This window comes from Salvelinus sp. IW2-2015, linkage group LG17, assembly GCF_002910315.2.
Source record: "Salvelinus sp. IW2-2015 linkage group LG17, ASM291031v2, whole genome shotgun sequence".
Classification (NCBI taxonomy): Eukaryota; Metazoa; Chordata; class Actinopteri; order Salmoniformes; family Salmonidae; genus Salvelinus; species Salvelinus sp. IW2-2015.
In genome coordinates this window covers 20776890-20795941 of record NC_036857.1, presented here as the reverse complement: position 1 = coordinate 20795941, position 19052 = coordinate 20776890, and the positions used below count along the sequence as shown (strand labels likewise).

The 19052-nt window shown below is 39.4% G+C and overlaps 2 protein-coding genes across 4 annotated transcripts in view; one reads left to right on the top strand and one right to left on the bottom strand.

Annotated features, from left to right (window-relative positions):
• LOC111976937 (THAP domain-containing protein 3) overlaps window positions 1–960 on the bottom strand; it is an 11129-nt gene extending 10169 nt beyond the window's left edge. The window contains exons 1-2 of the mRNA XM_024006116.2: window positions 445–960; window positions 141–336 (exon numbers count right to left, since the gene is read on the bottom strand). Of these exons, the coding sequence (XP_023861884.1) occupies window positions 141–336; window positions 445–515 (267 nt within the window). The 5' untranslated portion in view covers window positions 516–960. The remainder of the gene's footprint in view (window positions 1–140; window positions 337–444) is intronic.
• Window positions 758–19052, top strand: LOC111976936 (F-box only protein 6). Of its 3 annotated transcripts, none has more exons than XM_024006115.2 (6): window positions 758–857; window positions 9251–9512; window positions 9613–9718; window positions 14157–14252; window positions 14350–14485; window positions 16299–19052. In XM_024006115.2, exons 1-6 carry the CDS (start codon window positions 810–812, stop codon window positions 16443–16445), a joined length of 795 nt encoding a protein of 264 aa, XP_023861883.1. In that variant the 5' UTR covers window positions 758–809; the 3' UTR covers window positions 16446–19052. The 3 variants fall into 3 exon arrangements, with proteins under 3 accessions (XP_023861883.1, XP_023861882.1, XP_023861881.1); XM_024006114.2 differs by lacking the exon at window positions 758–857 and adding an exon at window positions 976–1286; XM_024006113.2 differs by lacking the exon at window positions 758–857 and adding an exon at window positions 1511–1760.

The window sequence follows — 19052 nt, the reverse complement described above, 5'->3', positions numbered from 1 at the left end:
GGATGACAGAAGTTCTCTTACATGCAAGTTCTCTTACATGCACACACAGAAAAAGTTAGGCTAATGCACATTCATTAGATACCTAAAATGTTTGGAAAAGGTACGAATCCAAAACATGCTGATGAAATGAGTAGGCCTACCTTAGAATTTGGTGGTGGAAATGTAAAAAGGGTGGGTACAGCGTTCCACAGCAGGTTTTTGCGGTTGCCTAAGCCACTGAAACAATCCGTAGTAAAATGAAGGGAGCAGATGACCATGTGTTTCTTTGGATAAAAGTCATCTCGGCATATGTTATCCAGCCATTGTCTAAATACAGTTGGTTTGCTGAAAGGAAATCTGTAGAAATAAGATATGTTATACAGTGAATTGAGTGAAATCAACATACAATAATGTAAAAATATATATGGTAATTGCATTGCGTTTTATTCAAACAATATAACTAACCTGTGAAAAGTAATTTCTGTATGTTTGCTGTACCTATTGGTACAGTTATATGCAGAACAACTTTTCGGCATGATATTGCCCCGAACTAAGATGGCGGTCGACGGTCGTCGCCCCTCAGTAAATCAAAAGAGTCATCATACCAAATATGGTGGATAAATGAAGCGTTTATCATTGAAAACATGGTTCCGGGGTGGCTATGCGATATAAACTGTGGTCTGGTCTAATGTATATGAACCAGAAAAAAACGAGGGAGTGGGATGTCTCGCTTCCTCTTCCGTCTCTGATCATATGTCGTAATATGCAGGTGTATTCGTCCCATCTCGTACCCTTTTAGACCATCTCTGTTTGGAGAATGTATTGATTAAATGAGTGTGTCTCKAAGACCAAAGGTTAAAAAAGTACTTCCAGCACAGGTAATAGCATAATGTTGATTGATTAAACAATGATATTTCAGATTAGGGAGCGCAGAATCCAAAGTGCGCATCGATTACAATCACGTTGCCGTTGCTCTGGAACGCACCCATTTACTAGGACCACCAGAACAGGTGACAGCATATTGTTGGGAACTTTGAGGCTTTTGCGCCAGAATGACTCAACAACCAACGGCTACATAGGCAACTCAACGTTGTGTTATTTTTCGTTTAGTCCTGTTCGTTCCTCGTAGTTTAAAAAGGAGGTGGTACTAATTGCGTGCTATCGTTTCACTTCCGTATTTCTTTTGACGTCTAACTCCTGTGTTAACGTTAGTTGTACACCACTTTTTCGGTATGAAGCGGATAACAAAGTGGGGTCAATTATATAAAACACGCAATGATTCGGACTCAAATTCGGTCCTGGAAAACGTAAGTAAACCCTAGCACAATAATGYACTAAAGGAGCCTAACGTTAATCCTTCTATATTCAAAGAACCTTAGTTAACTAACGTTACATGTTCTGTTTAGAGGCGAATTGGCTCTGACACTGACAGCCAAATACTCCATTTAAACGTGAATAAATTCTCCGTTGCGGTACGGTTCTAGCAACATAAAACCCTATACTTTTATAATACATCAAAATAATTTCACAATATATGCAGCCGACCGTATTTTTTTTGTGACAACGCGTCCGTCTTTCATTACGTCACTGAGATTTAAAATAACTAGAGACTGTCCAAGATGTCCGACCMTTTTCAACATAATCTACCCATTTTCCCATCCGTCAGAGAGGAAGAGGCGAAGCGAGAGGGCTCACTGGGGCAAAAATCTGTRTTCTCACCCGGCAGCGTTATTTCGTTTCTTTCGCTAGGTCAACGAGTGTCAAATTTGGTCAACAAAAATGTAAGGGATATTTGCTACGTGAGTTTTTTTTGGATCAAATAGAAGTTTCGTACGGTTTAGGTTATGTGTGTATTGATATAAGGACACGTGACATACCAGCAACTTTGAGAAAACAATTTTATTTTGGAGTTGTCTCTAATTCATGACACGAGGCTAGCATAGCATCTATCGCCATTGAATACAGACGGTTGACGTCAACACCCCTCAACAAATATATATATATATATATATATATATATATACAAATTAATTAAAATAACGATCTATCCACCAATCCAAAGAAAGGACTAGGCGGGAGGTTTATAGCCCGCGGTTCTTCTCTGTGGACAACTAATCCCATTCTTAGGGTGGCGACATACTATTATTATCATGTTTGGTAACATTTGCCCATGTATTTATTTTGAGTTTCAATGAGTTGTAAAAATGTCTCAGAACTGTGCTGAATTCCGTTTACCTAGGCTACTTAACGTTACTAGCTCGGTATTTGACGTTATATTATCATTGGTGGTGTATTATCAGGTAAAAGCACATGCTTATTAATTTCTCAAATATTTATTAGCTAATCATTCAGTCGAATACGCTATGCTACAGCCATTTAATCTGTCATTGAGCGTTAATGGCTAGATTGTCCACGACATTGTTATTATATTGTTCAATCTTGAAATGCAAGGGCAAGTGTTATTAATCAGTGACTGAAATTTCGCGTTACGTGATATTTACTTCCTGGACTTGGAGAGCGCTCAAAGCATTGTAGAACGCTACTCTGAATAACGGGGCGTGGTTTTGTCTTAACTGCGTTGGGGGAAAGGAAGACGCGGTGTACATAGTCCAARTTCCCATGCACACAAGGAGTAGCGCCAGCAGCGTCATGTCATCCCCCCAAAATGGTAGACATTGGATTAATATTMAAATTGTCCTCACGACAATTATTTGAATAATTCAATGGATGTTTTMTGCGCAAGGTGGCAAATTAGGAATATTAGAATCTGACTATTCTATCATCAATAGGAGCTAAAGGTGGGCCCCTCTAGTAGTGATTTGCAGTTCGCAAACAATTTATTTTAGAACTTTTTTTACTGACTTGAGTCGTGATACATTTTTCAGAGTGACTTGTTAATTTTAATAGTTTGTTTGACCTGCTGGCTGCAAAGAATCTTTCAGCAAGATCGCTACATTCTTCTCCTGCTAAGCCCTCCAGAGAGGTGCTCCGAACCAGCGGAAAATAGATCATGCAGCATAGAGAAGWATAATACATGTTTAGAATTGATAATTGATCTCCTGGTGCAAGAATGTATGTAATTCGTTGTTTTATTGAATGTTATCGATGGATACAACCAAAGCCTACCTAGCCTGCCTCTGTTCAACAAACTATTTTTGTCCAGGGTCTCCCATTTTCTGTCTGTGGGCTGCCATTGTAGAAAATGGGAGATAAAAACCTGTTTTAAATGCTTATTGGATAGCGAGTGAAACATTCAACCCAAAAAAATCGTAYCTATTGTTCCGAGAGATATTGGATATGCCTCTGAAGGGAAATGTTGTTTTGGTGAAACCGAATAGTTTAGGTTTGGTTGATCAAGGGCACCAGGCTACAGAAGCTTCCACAACAAGCCATCCATAAACAATTGCTCATTGCGGCACGAAGCAATATCTACCTAGCTAGGACATTTGAGAACAAAACTGTCGAGACAGAATCATATGTTGAGGAAGAGACGTTCTAATGTCACATTCTAACCACTGGAGTTAGCTAAAAGTCCCCTCACTGTCAACTCTGTTTATTTTCAGCAAACTTAACATGTGTAAATATTTGTATGAACATAAGATTGAACAACTGAGACATAAACTGAACAAGTTCCACAGACATGTGACTAACAGAAATTGAATTATGTGTCCCTGAATGAAGGGGGGGTCAAAATCAAAAGTAACTGTCAGTATCTGGTGTGGCCACCAGCTGCATTAAGTACTGCAGTGCATCTCCTCCTCATGGACTGCACCAGATTTGCCAGTTCTTGCTGTGAGATGTTACCCCACTCTTCCACCAAGGCACCTGCAAGTTCCCGGACATATCTGGGGGGAATGGCCCTAGCCCTCACCCTCCGATCCAACAGGTCCCAGACGTGCTCAATGGGATTGAGATCCAGAACACTGACATTCCTGTCTTGCAGGAAATCACGCACAGAACGAGCAGTATGGCTGATGGCATTGTCATGCTGGAGGYTCATGTTAGGAAGGGTACCACATGAGGGAGGAGGATGTCTTCCCTGTAACGCACAACGTTGAGATTGAGCTTGTTGTCATTGCAGGCAGTCTGATGATGCTGTGACACACCGCCCCAGACCATAACAGACCCTCCACCTCCAAATTGATCCCGCTCCAGAGTATAGGCCTCGGTGTAATGCTCATTCCTTCGACGATAAACGCGAATCCGACCATCACCCCTGGTGAGACAAAACTGTGACTCGTCAGTGAAGAGCACTTTTTGCCAGTCCTGTCTGGTCCAGCGACGGTGGGTTTGTGCCGATAGGCAACGTTGTTGCCGGTGATGTCTGGTGAGGACCTGCCTTACAACAGGCCTACAAGCCCTCAGTCCAGCCTCTCTCAGCCTATTGCAAACAGTCTGAGCACTGATGGAGGGATTGTGCTTTCCTGGTGTAACTCGGGCAGTTGTTGTTGCCATCCTGTTCGTTCCCGCAGGTGTGATGTTCAGAAGTACCGATCCTGTGCAGGCGTTACATGTGGTCTGCCACTGCGAGGACGATCAGCTGTCTGTCCTGTCTCCCTGTAGCGCTGTCTTAGGCGTCTCACAGTTTGGGCATTGCAATTTATTTCCCTGGCCACATCTGCAGTCCTCATGTCTCCTTGCAGCATGCCTAAGGCACGTTCACGCAGATGAGCAGGGACTCTGGGCATCTTTCTTTTGGTGTTTTTCAGAGTCGGTAGAAAGGCCTCTTTAGTGTCCTAAGTTTTCATAACTGGGACCTTATTTGCCTACRGTCTGTAAGCTGTTAGTGTCTTAACGACCGTTCCACAGGTGCATGTTCATTAATTGTTTATGGTTCATTGAACAAGCATGAGAAACCGTGTTTGAACCCTTTACAATGAAGATCTGTGAAGTTATTTGGATTTTTATGAATTATCTTTGAAAGATAGGGTCCTGAAAACAGGACGTTACTTTTTTTGCTGAGTTTATATCCTCCGCCTGTCAACTTGTTGCTAGTGTTTACATCTAGGCTAGCTTAGTAAGATATCCATATTACATGGATCTTAACCAGAGCTAGGGTAAGTGTACCTAATTAAACTCACCATAATTTGTTTAGACATTTTTAACGTTAAATTCTCGAACGTCATTGGCACAATTTAGCTTATTTTAATCTAAAAAATACTTAAATTACTTGTATTATCTTATTACAAGATATGAGTAACTGACAAAATAAAGGAAAAACCAACAATGTGTATTTTTTGGGGTTAAAATAAGCAAAATGATCTGCCAATGATGTTTTAGCTTGGTAAGAAAAAAAACAATTTTAAGTGAATTATCACTCAATATAAGATATTTAGGCTTTCTTAGATTTCACTTTATGCAGTGTAGAGCCCAATTTTTTTGTAAAGAAGTGGAAATAAAATGAAAGATTAATCTCTTGTGTAGTTTTATGAAGTTACTTACACTATTTTCTAATGTGAGAAATATTTGATACAATTTATGAGAAGTCCAGACTGGGCTTAATGGGTACTAAATGTACCCTTCTAAGCACATGGCGGTTCCAAATAAGCCCACCTCTTAAATAATCAATTTTAAATTAATTTCCAAATGTTGAAAATGTGTAAACTGACATTTCTTATGTAAGCTTAAATTATAATAATCTCCCCTAAGGTTATAAAAATCAATTGATCATTACTATTCATCATTGAAGTAGCGTTCATAACAGGGGGTGTCCAATCGTATCCGCAGAGATCAATTTGGGCCCAGGCTTTTGTTCTTGCCAACCACTACACACCTGATTAATCTAATCGTAGACTTCAATCAAGGCATGGAGAGGCAGCCTTTAGTTATTATGCCCCCAGCCTCTGGAATAGTCACCCAGAGAACCTGAGGGGGGCTGAAACTGTGGACATATTTAAAACAGATCTTAAAACACAGCTTTTTAGCTTTGTTTGTCCTTGGGTTGCTTTTTAGTCATTCAGTTTTTATTGTTCTTTTGTTTTCTCTCCTTGTAGTAAATATTTAGTGAAGTACATTGTGTTGCATTCCATGTCTGTAATGTGCTGTATAAATAAAGCTTGATTTGAAGACTTTAATCAAATCTGCACAAAGACCATAACACAACTTTTAATGAATTATCTGAAAGCTGGTTCACATTTTGTGTACCATTATTCTTGTTCATTAGTTCAACTTGTCTTCCTAAAGCCTGTCTGAAACATGTTCAAATCTCACTCTATATTACCAAGGTACATGTGGTGAAACAAAAATGAGAAACTCCTGTATGAATGAGGGACAACAATATGACAATGCCCCGGGTGTGCATGAGTAGTCGTCCAATAGTCATCTTGTCCCACATTTGTTTCCATTTTTGTTTACTACTTGTAAGGTCTTCTATTTCTGATATCCTTCAACCCTGATCCTATTCTTCTATCTTTGCATGAATGTCTACATGTTCACTCCAAATATCTTGGAGAGAGTACAGAGGTTTTTAATCTTGGTAAAGGAACCGTTGGACAGATGCATAACTGTAGTTTGAGTATTTTATTTTAAATCCACTTAAATCTGAAGAAAAATCATAATTATGCTCAGGTTTTTTGAATATTAGGGATATCAAAACACTATCGCCATGTGTTCCAAAGRATAATGGGCTTAATGTTACAGAAATGATTTATGGTGAAAAAGACAGAATAGCAACGTTTACTCAAAAGTATTTAGAAACCAATGGTCTGTGGTATAAATATACACTACATACTACAATATCATGCCACATTTGTATTGATCCATATTCATTTATTTCCTTTCTGTATATAGGGTGTCTTTGTGCTACTGAACACTAGAAAACCCGAGTGAGCCATTTTTTAAGTTAAATACCCATCTGTCCCATTTTTAACCTACGTGTGCTGTAATTATTTCTATATCATAAACAGAATTTGTGTTTTATAAGCAGTTTTTTCAATAATAACCACTGTTCCATGCGCGCCACACGTGCGCACACTGCAACCGATAGCCTACAGTAACATAAACTAATAATAAAACATCTAATTGGCTTAGAATAAAAACTGGAATGGAGATATGAACTGGTTGAAACCATTAAAGGAAAAATCCACTCAAACAAATAAAAAAAATGTATGATGCATTTTGCATCATCATAATTAGAGGTCGACCGATTACGATTTTTCAACGCCGATAAACGATTTATTGGAGGACCAAAAAAGCCGATGCCGGTTTTTAAATACATTTATTTAAATTAAATAAAAAWATATATATATTTGTAATGATGACAATTACAACAATACTGAATGAACACTTTATTTTAACTTAATATAATACATCAATTTAGTCTCAAATAAATAATGAAACATGTTCAATTTGGTTTAAATAATGCAAAAACAGTGTTGGAGAAGAAAGTAAAAGTGCAATATGTGCCGTGTCAAAAAGCTAAKGTTTAAGTTCCTTGCGCAGAACATGAGAACATATGAAAGCTGGTGGTTGTTTTTAACATGAGTCTTCAATATTCCCAGTTAAGAAGTTTTAGGTTGTAGTTATTATAGGACTATTTCTCTCTATACCATTTGTATTTCATATAACTTTGACTATTGGATGTTCTTATAGGCACTTTAGTATTGCCAGCCTAATCTCTGTAGTTCATAGGCTTGAAGTCATAAACAGCGCAATGCTTGAAGCACAGCGAAGAGCTGCTGGCAAATGCAGGAAAGTGCTGTTTGAATGAATGCTAACAAGCCTGCTGCTGCCTACCACCGCTCAGACTACAATATCAAATCATAGACTTAATTATAATATAATAAACACACAGAAATACGAGCCTTAGGTCATTAATATGGTCAAATCCGGAAACTATAATTTCGAAAACAAAACGTTTATTCTTTCAGTGAAATACGGAACTGTTCCATATTTTATCGAACGGGCAGCAACCCTAAGTTTAAATATTGCTGTTACATTGCACAACCTTCAATGTTATGTCATAATTATGTAAAATTCTGGCAAATTAATTAGTCTTTGTTAGGAAGAAATGGTCTTCACACAGTTCGCAACGAGCCAGGCGGCCCAAACTGCTGCATATATACCCTGACTTTGCTTGCACAGAACGCAAGAGAAGTGACACAATTTCCCTAGTTAAAATAAATTCATGTTAGCAGGCAATATTAACTAAATATGCAGGTTAATTWAAAAAAAACTTGTGTATTGATTTTAAGAAAGGCATTGATGTTTATGGTTGGGTACACATTGGTGCAACGACAGTGCTTTTTTCCCCGCGAATGCGCTTTTTAAATCATCACCCGTTTGCGAAGTAGGCTGTGATTCGATGATAAATTAACAGGCACTGCAATGATTATATGCAACGCAGAACAAGCTAGATAAACTATTAATATCATCAACCATGTGTAGTTAACGATATATATATTTTTTTATAAGATAAGTTTAATGCAAGCTAGCAACTTACCTTGGCTCCTTGCTGCACTCGTATAACAGGTGGTCAGCCTGCCACGCAGTCTCCTCGTGGAGTGCAATGTAATTGGCGTCAAAATGCCGATTTACCGATTGTTATGAAGACTTGAAATCGGCCCTAATTAATCGGTCGATCTCTAGTAGGCCTAGATAGGTACYCTTATGATTCATAATGATGTGGCAAGTGACGCTTTGCTTCTTGAAAGTCCAATATCTTGAAAACTAGACTGCTGACATGCAAAACATTTTGGGTACTTGAATTCGTTTTTGATTTGAGTTTCACTTTAAATAGCAGAAAATGTAATTATTTTTTGCCTTTTTATTTGAATCCAAAAATGGAAGTGGGCTTAATAGGGCAAGTGTACCTATCTAGGCCTACTCCTGCAGGGTTGGGGTTAATTGCACAAATTAAATTCTCTCCTTGTAAGTTCCAATAATTCAATTCCCAATTCAATATTATCCCTAACGATTCAAATAATTCAATCAATTCCCTCCGGCTTTCAGGCTGATTATGTCACTGTTCAGACAGCTTAGCTATCCTGGAAATATAGATATACAAGTTGAAATGACTGAAAATCCTGCAGTCAATGTTTGATACTATGTGCATTAATTCCCTTAACTGGGACATTTTTAATACTGAATTTAAAGTCAATTCCTAATTCTAATTTAATTCCAGTTCCATAACTTTAAAGATTGTTGACATTTTAAATTGAATTCAAGAATTGAATTGGAATTTCCAATTAAATTGGAATTGACACCAAACCTGTTTGTACATCATTTGTCTAAAGTCTCCCATGTCAACAAAAACATCCATTCTCTTCTTCAGTTCACAGGCAAGCTACCTATGCTCCCTCTGGAAGTCCTGGAGGAGATACTGCTGAATGTACATCCACACCAGGTGGTGTGTGTCTGTCGACTGGTGTGTCATGAGTGGAAAGAAGTAGTAGACAGTGATTCTCTTTGGAGAGAGAGGTGCCGAAGAGAGGGATACCAGACATGTGATGCCACTAAACTACCGGAAGACTGGCGTTTATTTTACTTCTTGTGTAAGAAGAGACGTAATCTTATCAAAAACCCCGGAGCAGAGGGTAAGAGTCGAGACCAGAGAAATTTCTAAATTCTCTACGTTGGGGTGGGGATCCTGTCGTTAACTCCAGAACCAACAATTCAAATCCCTCTTTTCTCCAGATAAATTCAATGGCTGGCAGATTATGAAGAATGGAGGGGATCAATGGAACATAGAGCCAGGGGACCTTAATAACACGGCCATAAAATACTTTGTGACGTCTTACGCGTGAGTATATTACTTTACCATATCACAATTACAGTGAGAAGACCTTTACTTGGCCCCACTTTGTTTCACTACCACATTGTTACTCATCAACGTCCCAGGACCTTACAGTGCCTTCAGAAAGTATTCTTACTCTTGACTTATTGCACATTTTGTTGTTACAGCCTGAATTCAATATGGATTAAATATATTTTATTTATCTCACCCAGCTACAAACAATACCCTTTAATGACAAAGTGAAAACTTGTTTTAAGACATTTTTGCAAATGTATTSAAGATGAAATACAGAAATCTAATTTACATAAGTTTTCACACCCCTGGGTCAATACATGTTAGAATCACCTTTGGCTGTGATTACAGCTGTAAGTCTTTCTGGGTAAGAGATTTGCACACCTGGATTGTAAAATATTTYGCCAAATTGGCCAAAAATTATTCAAGGTCTGTCAAATTGTTTGTTGATCATTGCTAGACAACCATTTTCATGTCTTGCCATAGATTTTCAAGCAGATTTAAGTCAAAACTGTAACTCGGCCWCTCCGTAAGATTCACTGTCTTCTTGGTAAGCAACTCCAGTGTAGATTCGGCCTTGTATTTTAGGTTATTTTCCTGCTGAAAGGTGAATTAATCTCCCAGTGTCTGGAGGAAAGCAGTGAACCAGGTTTGCCTCTAGGATTTTGCCTGTGCTTAGCTCCATTCCATTTCTAGTATTGTTGAGTAACTACAATGTTGTTGATCCATCTTCAGTTTTCTCCTATTACAGCCATTACACTCTAACTGTTTTAAATTCACCATTGACTTCACAGTGAAATCCCTGAGTTCCTCTCCAGCAACTGAGTTATGAAGGACGCCTTTATCTTTGTAGTGACTGGGTGTATTGATACACCATCCAAAGTGTAATTAATAACTTCACCATGCTCAAAGGGATATTCAATGTCTGCTTATATTTACCAATACAATCTACCAATAGGTGCCCTTATTTGCGAGGCATTGGAATACCCTGGTCTTTGTGGTTGAATCTGTGTTTGAAATTCACAGCTCAACTGAAGGACCTTACAAATATTTGTATGTGTGTGGTATAGTGATGAGCGAGTCATTCAAAAATCATGTTAAACACTATTATTGCATACAGAATAAGTCCATGCAACTGTTTAATCAGATTTTTACTCCTGAACGTATTTAGGCTTGCCATAACAAAGGGGTTTAATATTTATTTACTCAGGACATTTCAGCTTTGTATTAATTTGTGAAATAAAGAATTCCACAGTAACATTATGGGATATTATGTGTAGGCAATCTATACACAATACCCCATAATGAAAAAGCAAAAACAGCTTTTTAGATTTTTTTGCAAATTTATAAAAAAAAAAAAACGCATCACATTTACATAAGTATTCAGACACTTTACTCAGTACTTTCTCGAAGCACCTTTGGCAGCGATTACAGCCTTGAGTCTTCTTGGGTATGACTCTATAAGCTTGGCACACCTGTATTTGGGGAGTTTCTTCCATTCTTCCTTACAGATCCTCTCAAACTCTGTCAGGTTGGATGGGGAGCATCCCTGCACAGCTATTTTCAGGTCTCTCCAGAGATGTTCGATTTGGGTTCAAGTCCGAGCTCTGGTTGGGCCAATCAAGGATATTCAGAGACTTGTCCCGAAGCCACTCCTGCGTTGTCTTGGTTGTGTGCTTAGGGTTGTTGTCCTGTTGGAAGGTGAGCCTTCGCCCCAGTCTGAGGTCCTGAGAGCTCTGGAGCAGGTTTTCATCAAGGATCTCTCTGTACTTTGCTCCATTCGTCTTTCCCTTGATCCTGACGAGTCTCCCAGTCCCTGCCGCTGAAAACATCCCCAGAGCATGATGCTGCCACCACCATGCTTCACCGTAGGGATGGTGCCAGTTTTTCTCCAGACGTGACGCTTGGCATTCAGGCCAAAGAGTTTAATCTTGGTTTCATCAGACGAGAGAATCTTGTTTCTCATGGTCCGAGAGTCCTTTAGGTGCCTTTTGGAAACTCCAAGCGGGCTGTTATTTGCCTTTCACTGAGTGACTTCCGTCTGGCCACTCTACTATAAAAGCCTGATTGGTGGAGTGCTGCAGAGATGGTTGTCCTTCTGGAAGGTTCTCCCATCTCCACAGAGGKACTCTGGAGCTCTGTCAGTGACCATCGAGTTCTTGGTCACCTCCCTGACCAAGGCCCTTCTCTCCCGATTCCTCAGTATGGTCGTGTGGCCAGCTCTAGGAAGAGTCTTGGTGGTTCCAAACTTCTTCCATTTAAGAATGATGGAGGCCACTGTGTTCTTGGGGACCTTCAATGCTGCAGACATTTTTTGGTACCCTTCCTCAGATCTGTGCCTCGACACAATCCTGTCTCTGAGCTCTACGGACAGTTCCTTCAACCTCATGGCTTGGTTTTTGCTCTGACATGTACTGTCATCTGTGGGACCTTATATAGACAGGTGCCTTTCCAAGTCACATCCAATCAATTGAATTTACCACAGGTGGACTCCAATCAAGTTGAAGAAACATCTCAAGGATGATCAATGGAAACAGGATGCACCTGAGCTGAATTTTGAGTCTCATAGCAATTTCTACAAACCTGTTTTCACTTCGTCATTATGGGGTATTGTGTAGATTGAGGAAAAAATATACTTATTCTAAAATTGATTAAGGCTGTAATGTAACATTGTGGAAAAAGTGAAGGTCTGAATACTTTCTGAATGCACTGTACAGTATGCAATGGAGAATTTTATAAAAATAAACAATTAAAGGGCAAACAATTCACACAATGAATGTGTGAGAATTGGCGGGAGACAGGAGCACTTTCTGGAGAGCCGAGTGGAGCACTTTCTGGAGAGTGACGTCTTTCTTCGCCACTCACCCCTCCCCTTCTGGTCTCAACATTTTAAATTATACTCAAGATGCATTATCTTCACATTTTAGATGCTTTTCACTGACATCCGCAACTCAATAATCAGCTAGACCTATTGCCGTGCGCTCTGTCCAAATTGCTGGCATCCCAAATAGGCATAGGCCTATGCACTTGTGATTTGAAACACTCCAAGACTATTTTTTTTTTTTTAAGCTAAAAGCTAACGATCCTCTGTGGCGAAGTCAAGCTCTTTGGTGAAGTATTTTTGCATTTTATTTAGATAAGAGTAATTATACCATTTAGGGGAAGCCAGCATCCGGACAGTGAACTGTGCACCCGCCAACTTTCCTTTCCATTCGCAAGTGGTTGAAACCAGAGATCTGTATATATTGACGAGATGCTCATGTCTACGCTAACAATGGAATTCATTGTCCCAAAGGCAGGAATGCAGGCGACAAGCTTAGGTCTGCATATTATGCCGATAGAAACACATTGGCRTTATTCAGGACAGATTACGGCTATAGTGAGTCCTCTGTCTTCGCCTCTTCCTCTCTGCTGAAACAGCGCCGCTATGTCTTACTATATGTAGCCCATGTATGCGATGCTGTCTGGCCAGACAAGGTATGACATGCCATACTCCTTTTGTCCAGAGCATCAGATACATGGTCTACAAATAGAGACAGAGGGGCGCTGTTTCTCTTGATGGTTTCAGCAGAGAGGAAGAGGTGAAGCGAGAAGGCTACCTCTCACCAAAATCTGTCACTCAGATGCTTCATCTGAGATTGATGCATCTTTCTGTCAGCGCACGTTTCGGTCAAATAAATAATCAATATTTTATTTGGATGYGCAAGGAGGTATGGTAGGGTGGACCAGGCCTCCTAGGGCTTGCCCATAACGCTGGCCCTGCTTGCGGTACGTTTTTGGAAACAGGTTCCTTATCTTTCATATCAGTAAGAAATAATTTACAAAAAAATAAGTTAAATTACTACACACCTTTTTTACAGGTATCGAGTTAGTGTTCCCACACAGCCAAATCTCCATGTTACATCGCTTGTTTATGGAAGATAGAGGGAAGACAGACTGCCACCTGGTTTACTTAGCTATCTAGCGTGCTCCACGCACCAAGGGGGCATGTTTCGAAAACCGGTTTGAAAGCGATGATTATTGACTTCTAAGCGATAATACTTATTATATCGATACCTTGACTCCCAAGTATCGATTTTTAAARWTTTTTTMMMGGTTAGGTACAGTAGTGTTAGCTAACGCTAGTTGGCTGTACCTGTACCAGAAATCCACTATTCTTCATCCTATTGCGTGTTCTCCATCTTTTTTTAAAGTGAGCCAACTTGTTTTCAGCACTTTTATTTCCATGACTGATCAAAATTCATTTTCTCATGCTCTCTTGAGTCTTTGTAGCAGACATAATATGTTTGGAACATTAAATCGCAATAAAATCAGTATCGAATCGTAATACAATATGTATTACGATTCTATATGCATTCCTAGCCCTAGTTACTTACTATCATTCATGGTAAATGGGTTGGCTGTGTGTCCTGTTGTCTTTGGTTCATCTCAGGACCTGCATGAAGTCTCAGCTGATTGACTTGGAGGAAGAGGGTTACAGGCCTTCTTTAATGGATGACTTTCAACCTGCCATAGTAATATCTGACTGGTGAGAAGAATATTACAATATTGTTGTTCACTGTCTGCTACTCTGCTTGTCAGAGGAATAGTACTGTACAACTTGTATGTTTGTGTGTCCATATCAGGTATGCTCCACGCCGGGACTGTGGCTCTGAATATGAGATCTGTGTTGAGTTGCTAAATCAAAAGAAGAAGCCAATTAGGAAGTTTAGTCCAGATACTGTCATCTTTCAACAGTGGAATGATCAGAAATGGAATCAGGTAAAACCGTCAGACTATAAGTAAAATAACATTTTATTGGTCGCATACACATATTTAGCAGATGTTTTTGCGGATGTAGCGAAATGCTTGTGTTCCTAGCTCCAACAGTGTAGTAATATCTAACAATACACAACAATCTAAAAAGTAAAAGAATGGAATTAAGAAATATAGAACTATTAGGACGAATAATGTTGGGTGTATGTATGTACATACACAAGCTTCCCACAATAAGTTGGGTCAATTTTGGCCCATTCCTCCTGGCAGAGCTAGTGTAACTGAGTCAGGTTTGTAGGCCTCCTTGCTCACACACGCTTTTTCAGTTCTGCCCACAAATGTTCTATTGGATGAGGTCAGGGCTTTGTGATGGCCACTCTAATACCTTGACTTTGTTGTCCTTTAGCCATTTTACGACAACTTTGGAAGTATACTTGGGGTCATTGTCCATTTGGAAGACCCATTTGCGACCAAGCTTTAACTTCCTGACTGATGTATTGAGATGTTGCTTCAATATATCCACATGTTTTTCCTTCCTCATGATGCCATTTATTTTGTGAAGTGCACCAGTCCGTCCTGCAGCAATGCACCCCCACAACATGATGCTGCGACCCCTGTGCTTCACGGTTGGGATGGTGTTCTTTGGCTTGCAAGCCTCCCCCTTTTTCCTCCAAACATAGCGATGGTCATTATGGCCAAACAGTTCTATTTTTGTTTCATCAGACCAGAGGACATTTCTCCAAAAAGTACTATCTTTGTCCCCATGTGCAGTTGCAAACCGTAGTCTGGGTTTTCTATGGCGGTTTTGGAGCAGTGGCTTCATCCTTGCTGAGCGACCTTTCAGGTTATGTCGATATAGGACTCGTTTTTCTGTGGATATAGATACTTTTGTACCTGTTTCCTCCWGCATCTTCACAAAGTCATTAGCAGTTGTTCTGGGATTGATTTGCACTTTTCGCACCAAAGTACGTTCATCTCTAGGAGACAGAAATCGTCTCCTTCCTGAGCGGTATGACGGCTGCCTGGTCCCATCATGTTTATAGTTGCGTACTATTGTTTGTACAGATGAACGTGGTACCTTCAGGCGTTTGGAAATTGCTCCTAAGGATGAACCAGAATTGTGGAGGTCTGAAATTATTTTTCTATGGTCTTGGCTGATTTGATTTTCCCATGATGTCAAGCAAAGAGGCACTGAGTTTGAAGGTTGGCCTTGAAATACATCCACAGGTACACCTCCAATTGACTCATGATGTTAATTAGCCTATCAGAAGTTTCTAAAGCCATGACATTTTCTGGAATTTTCCAAGCTTGTGTAAAGGCACAGTCAACTTAGTATATGTGAACTTCTGACCCACTGGAATTGTGATACAGTGAAATAATCTGTCTGTAAACAGTTGTTGGAAAATTACTTGTGTCATGCACAAAGTAGCTGTCCTAACCGACTTGCCAAAACTATAGTTTGTTAACAAGAAATTTGTGGAGTGGTTAAAAAAACTAGTTTTAATGACTCCAACCTAAGTGTATGTAAACTTCCGACTTCAACTGTTATGTATGCATGTATGGTACCAGTCAAAAGTATATGGATAGTATATGTACAGCAATAGTTAAGTAGGAAAGCCTTGACTAGTATATACATATGAACTGGGTAAAACAGTATGTAAACATTAAAGTATAAGATAATCATCAATATACATGGGTCTGTAAGTTGAGTATGCATGAACAATGTGATTTCTTGTTTTGTGTTCTTCTAAGATGTTTTTATGTGGGATATACATTGTCGGTGATTGCGTTGCAAGTTATGATCTCTTCAATGTTTCAGATGACTCATGTGTTCAAGAATTATGGACCAGGTGTGCGATACATCCGATTTATTCATGGAGGAAAGGACACTCAGTTCTGGGCCGGCTGGTATGGAATAAGGGTCACCAACAGTAGTGTTGAGATCTGCCTATCAGTGGACAGATAGCTTTCGGGGTGTTCCCAATTTCAAGAGGTCACATGTGAATGTTGTGCCTACTTGAAAGCTTTACTTTAGCATCTGAAATCTCCCTTAGAATACTTTTGTGTATACCTTGTTCCAGTTTWTCTGTCTTAGGCAATATGTTGTTTCTCTGTGGATATAGACTATTTTGGCTGTAGAATATATAATTTGTGTCTGTCTCTGAATTATACAGACCAATACAAATATGCACTGTATATGCCTGGAATACATTGAAGCCATAAACAAAGACAGACAGACCAAGGAGAGAAAGGAAAGTGCTAACTTGAATGTAATTTAGTATGTATATAAACGTCTGACCCACTTTGACAAATGCCACACTAAACGTTTGCAATCTTTTGGTTGAATTCACCTACTTTTCTTAACATGTATAAGAATGTAATTGTTAACATGTACAGTACCAGTAAAAAGTTTGGACACACCTACTCATTCCAGTGTTTTTTATTATTTTGTACATTGTTTAATAATAGTGAAGACAAACTATGAAGTAGCACATATGGAATCATGTAACAACCAAAAAAGTGTTAACTAAATCTAAATGTATTTTATATTTGAGATTCTTCAAAGTAACCACCCTTTGCCTTGAAGACAGCTTTGCACACTCTTGGAATTCTCTCAACCAGCTTCATGAGGTAGTAACCTGGAATGCATTTCAATTAACAGGTGTGCCTTAAGTTAKTTTCTGGAATTTCTTTCCTTAATGCGTTTGAAACAATCAGTTGTGCTGTGACAAGGTAGGGGTTGTGTGTGTATATGTATGTGGTAAAAGCCCAAGTCCATATTATGGCAAGAACAGCTCAAATAAGCAAAGAGTAACTACAGTCAATCATTACTTGGGATTTTTGGTTCCAACCACTGTGTCATTGTGAGATGCAGAGTAGGTGAACGGGTGATCTCTGCATGTGTGGTTCCCACAGTGAAGCATGGAGGAGGTGTGGGGGTGCTTTGCTGGTGACACTGATTTATTTAGAATTCAAGGCACACTTAACCAGCATGGCTACCACAGCATTCTGCAGTGATACGCCATCCCACCTGGTTTGCGCTTAGTGGAACTATAATTTGTTTTTCAACAGGACAATGACTCAACACACCTCCAGGCTGTGTAAGAGCTATTTGACCAAGAAGGAGAGTGATGGAATGCTGCATCAGATGACCTGACCTCCTCCCAATTGAGATGGTTTGGGATGAGTTGGATCTCCAGAGTGAAGGAAAAGCAGCCAACAAGTGCTCAACATATGTGGGAACACCAACACTGTTGGAAAAGCATTCCAGGTGAAGCTGGTTGTGAGAATGCCAAGAGTGCGCAAAGCTGTCGAAGCAAAGGGTGGCTACTTTTGAAGAATCTAAAATATATTTAGATTTGTTTAACACTTTTTTGGTTACTACATGATTTCATATTTTATTTCATAGTGTTGATGTCTTCACTATTAATCTACAATGTAGAAAATAAAACTTGACTGCTACTGTATATTTAGAGAATACACAGATTACATGGTGCACTGCATAAGGATATACAGTGCATTCGGAAAGTATTCAGACATAGAAATGTTTCCAAATTTAGATTATAAAAAAAAAAAAAAAACATACCTTATGTAAATAAGTATTCAGACATTTTGCTATGACGCTCAAAATTGAGCTCAGGTGCATCCTGTTTCCAGTGATCATCCTTGAGATGTTTCTACAACTTGATTGGAGTCCACCTGTGGTAAATTCAATTGATTGGACATGATTTGGAAAGGCATACACCTGTCTATATAAGGTCCCACAGTTGACCGTGCATGTCAGAGCAAAAACCAAGACGTGAGGTTGAAGGAATGGTCTGTAGAGCGCCGAGACAGGATCGTGTTGGGGCACAGATCTGGGTAAGGGTACCAAAACATTTCTGCAGCATTGAAGGGCCTCAACACAGTGGCCTCCATTCTTAAATGCAATAGTACAGAGAGATCCTTGATGAAAACCTGCCCCAGAGCGCTCAGACTGGGGAGCGAAGACAACCAAGACAACGCAGGAGTGGCTTTGTGAAATGTCCTTGAATGGCCCAGCCAGAGCCTGGACTTGAACCCGATGAACGTCTCTGGAGACCTGAAAATAGCTGTGCAGCGACGCTCTCCATCCAACCTGACAGCTTGAGAGGATCTGTAGAGAAGAATGGGAATAACTCCCCAAATACAGATGTGCCAAGCTTGTAGCGTCATACCCAAGAAGACTCGAGGCTGTAATCGCTGCCAAAGGTGTTTCAACAAAGTACTGAGTAAAGTGTCTGAATAGTTATGTAAATGTGATATTTCCTTTTTTATTTGTAATAGATTTTCTAAAAACCTGTTTTTCATTTGTGATTTGGGGGTATTGTGTGTAGTTTGAGGGGGGAAACGATTTAATCCATTTTAGAATAAGGCTGTAACATAATGTGGAAAAAGTCAAGGGGTCTGATTACTTTCCAAATGCATGAAGATTATGAAGTGTTTGAACCAGTAATACATTAATATAAAGTACGCCAATTTGGTTAGGTACTGCTATCATGTGGAAATTATTTCTCATGCTTTGTCTCTTCAGTAATAAATACATTTTAAAGTG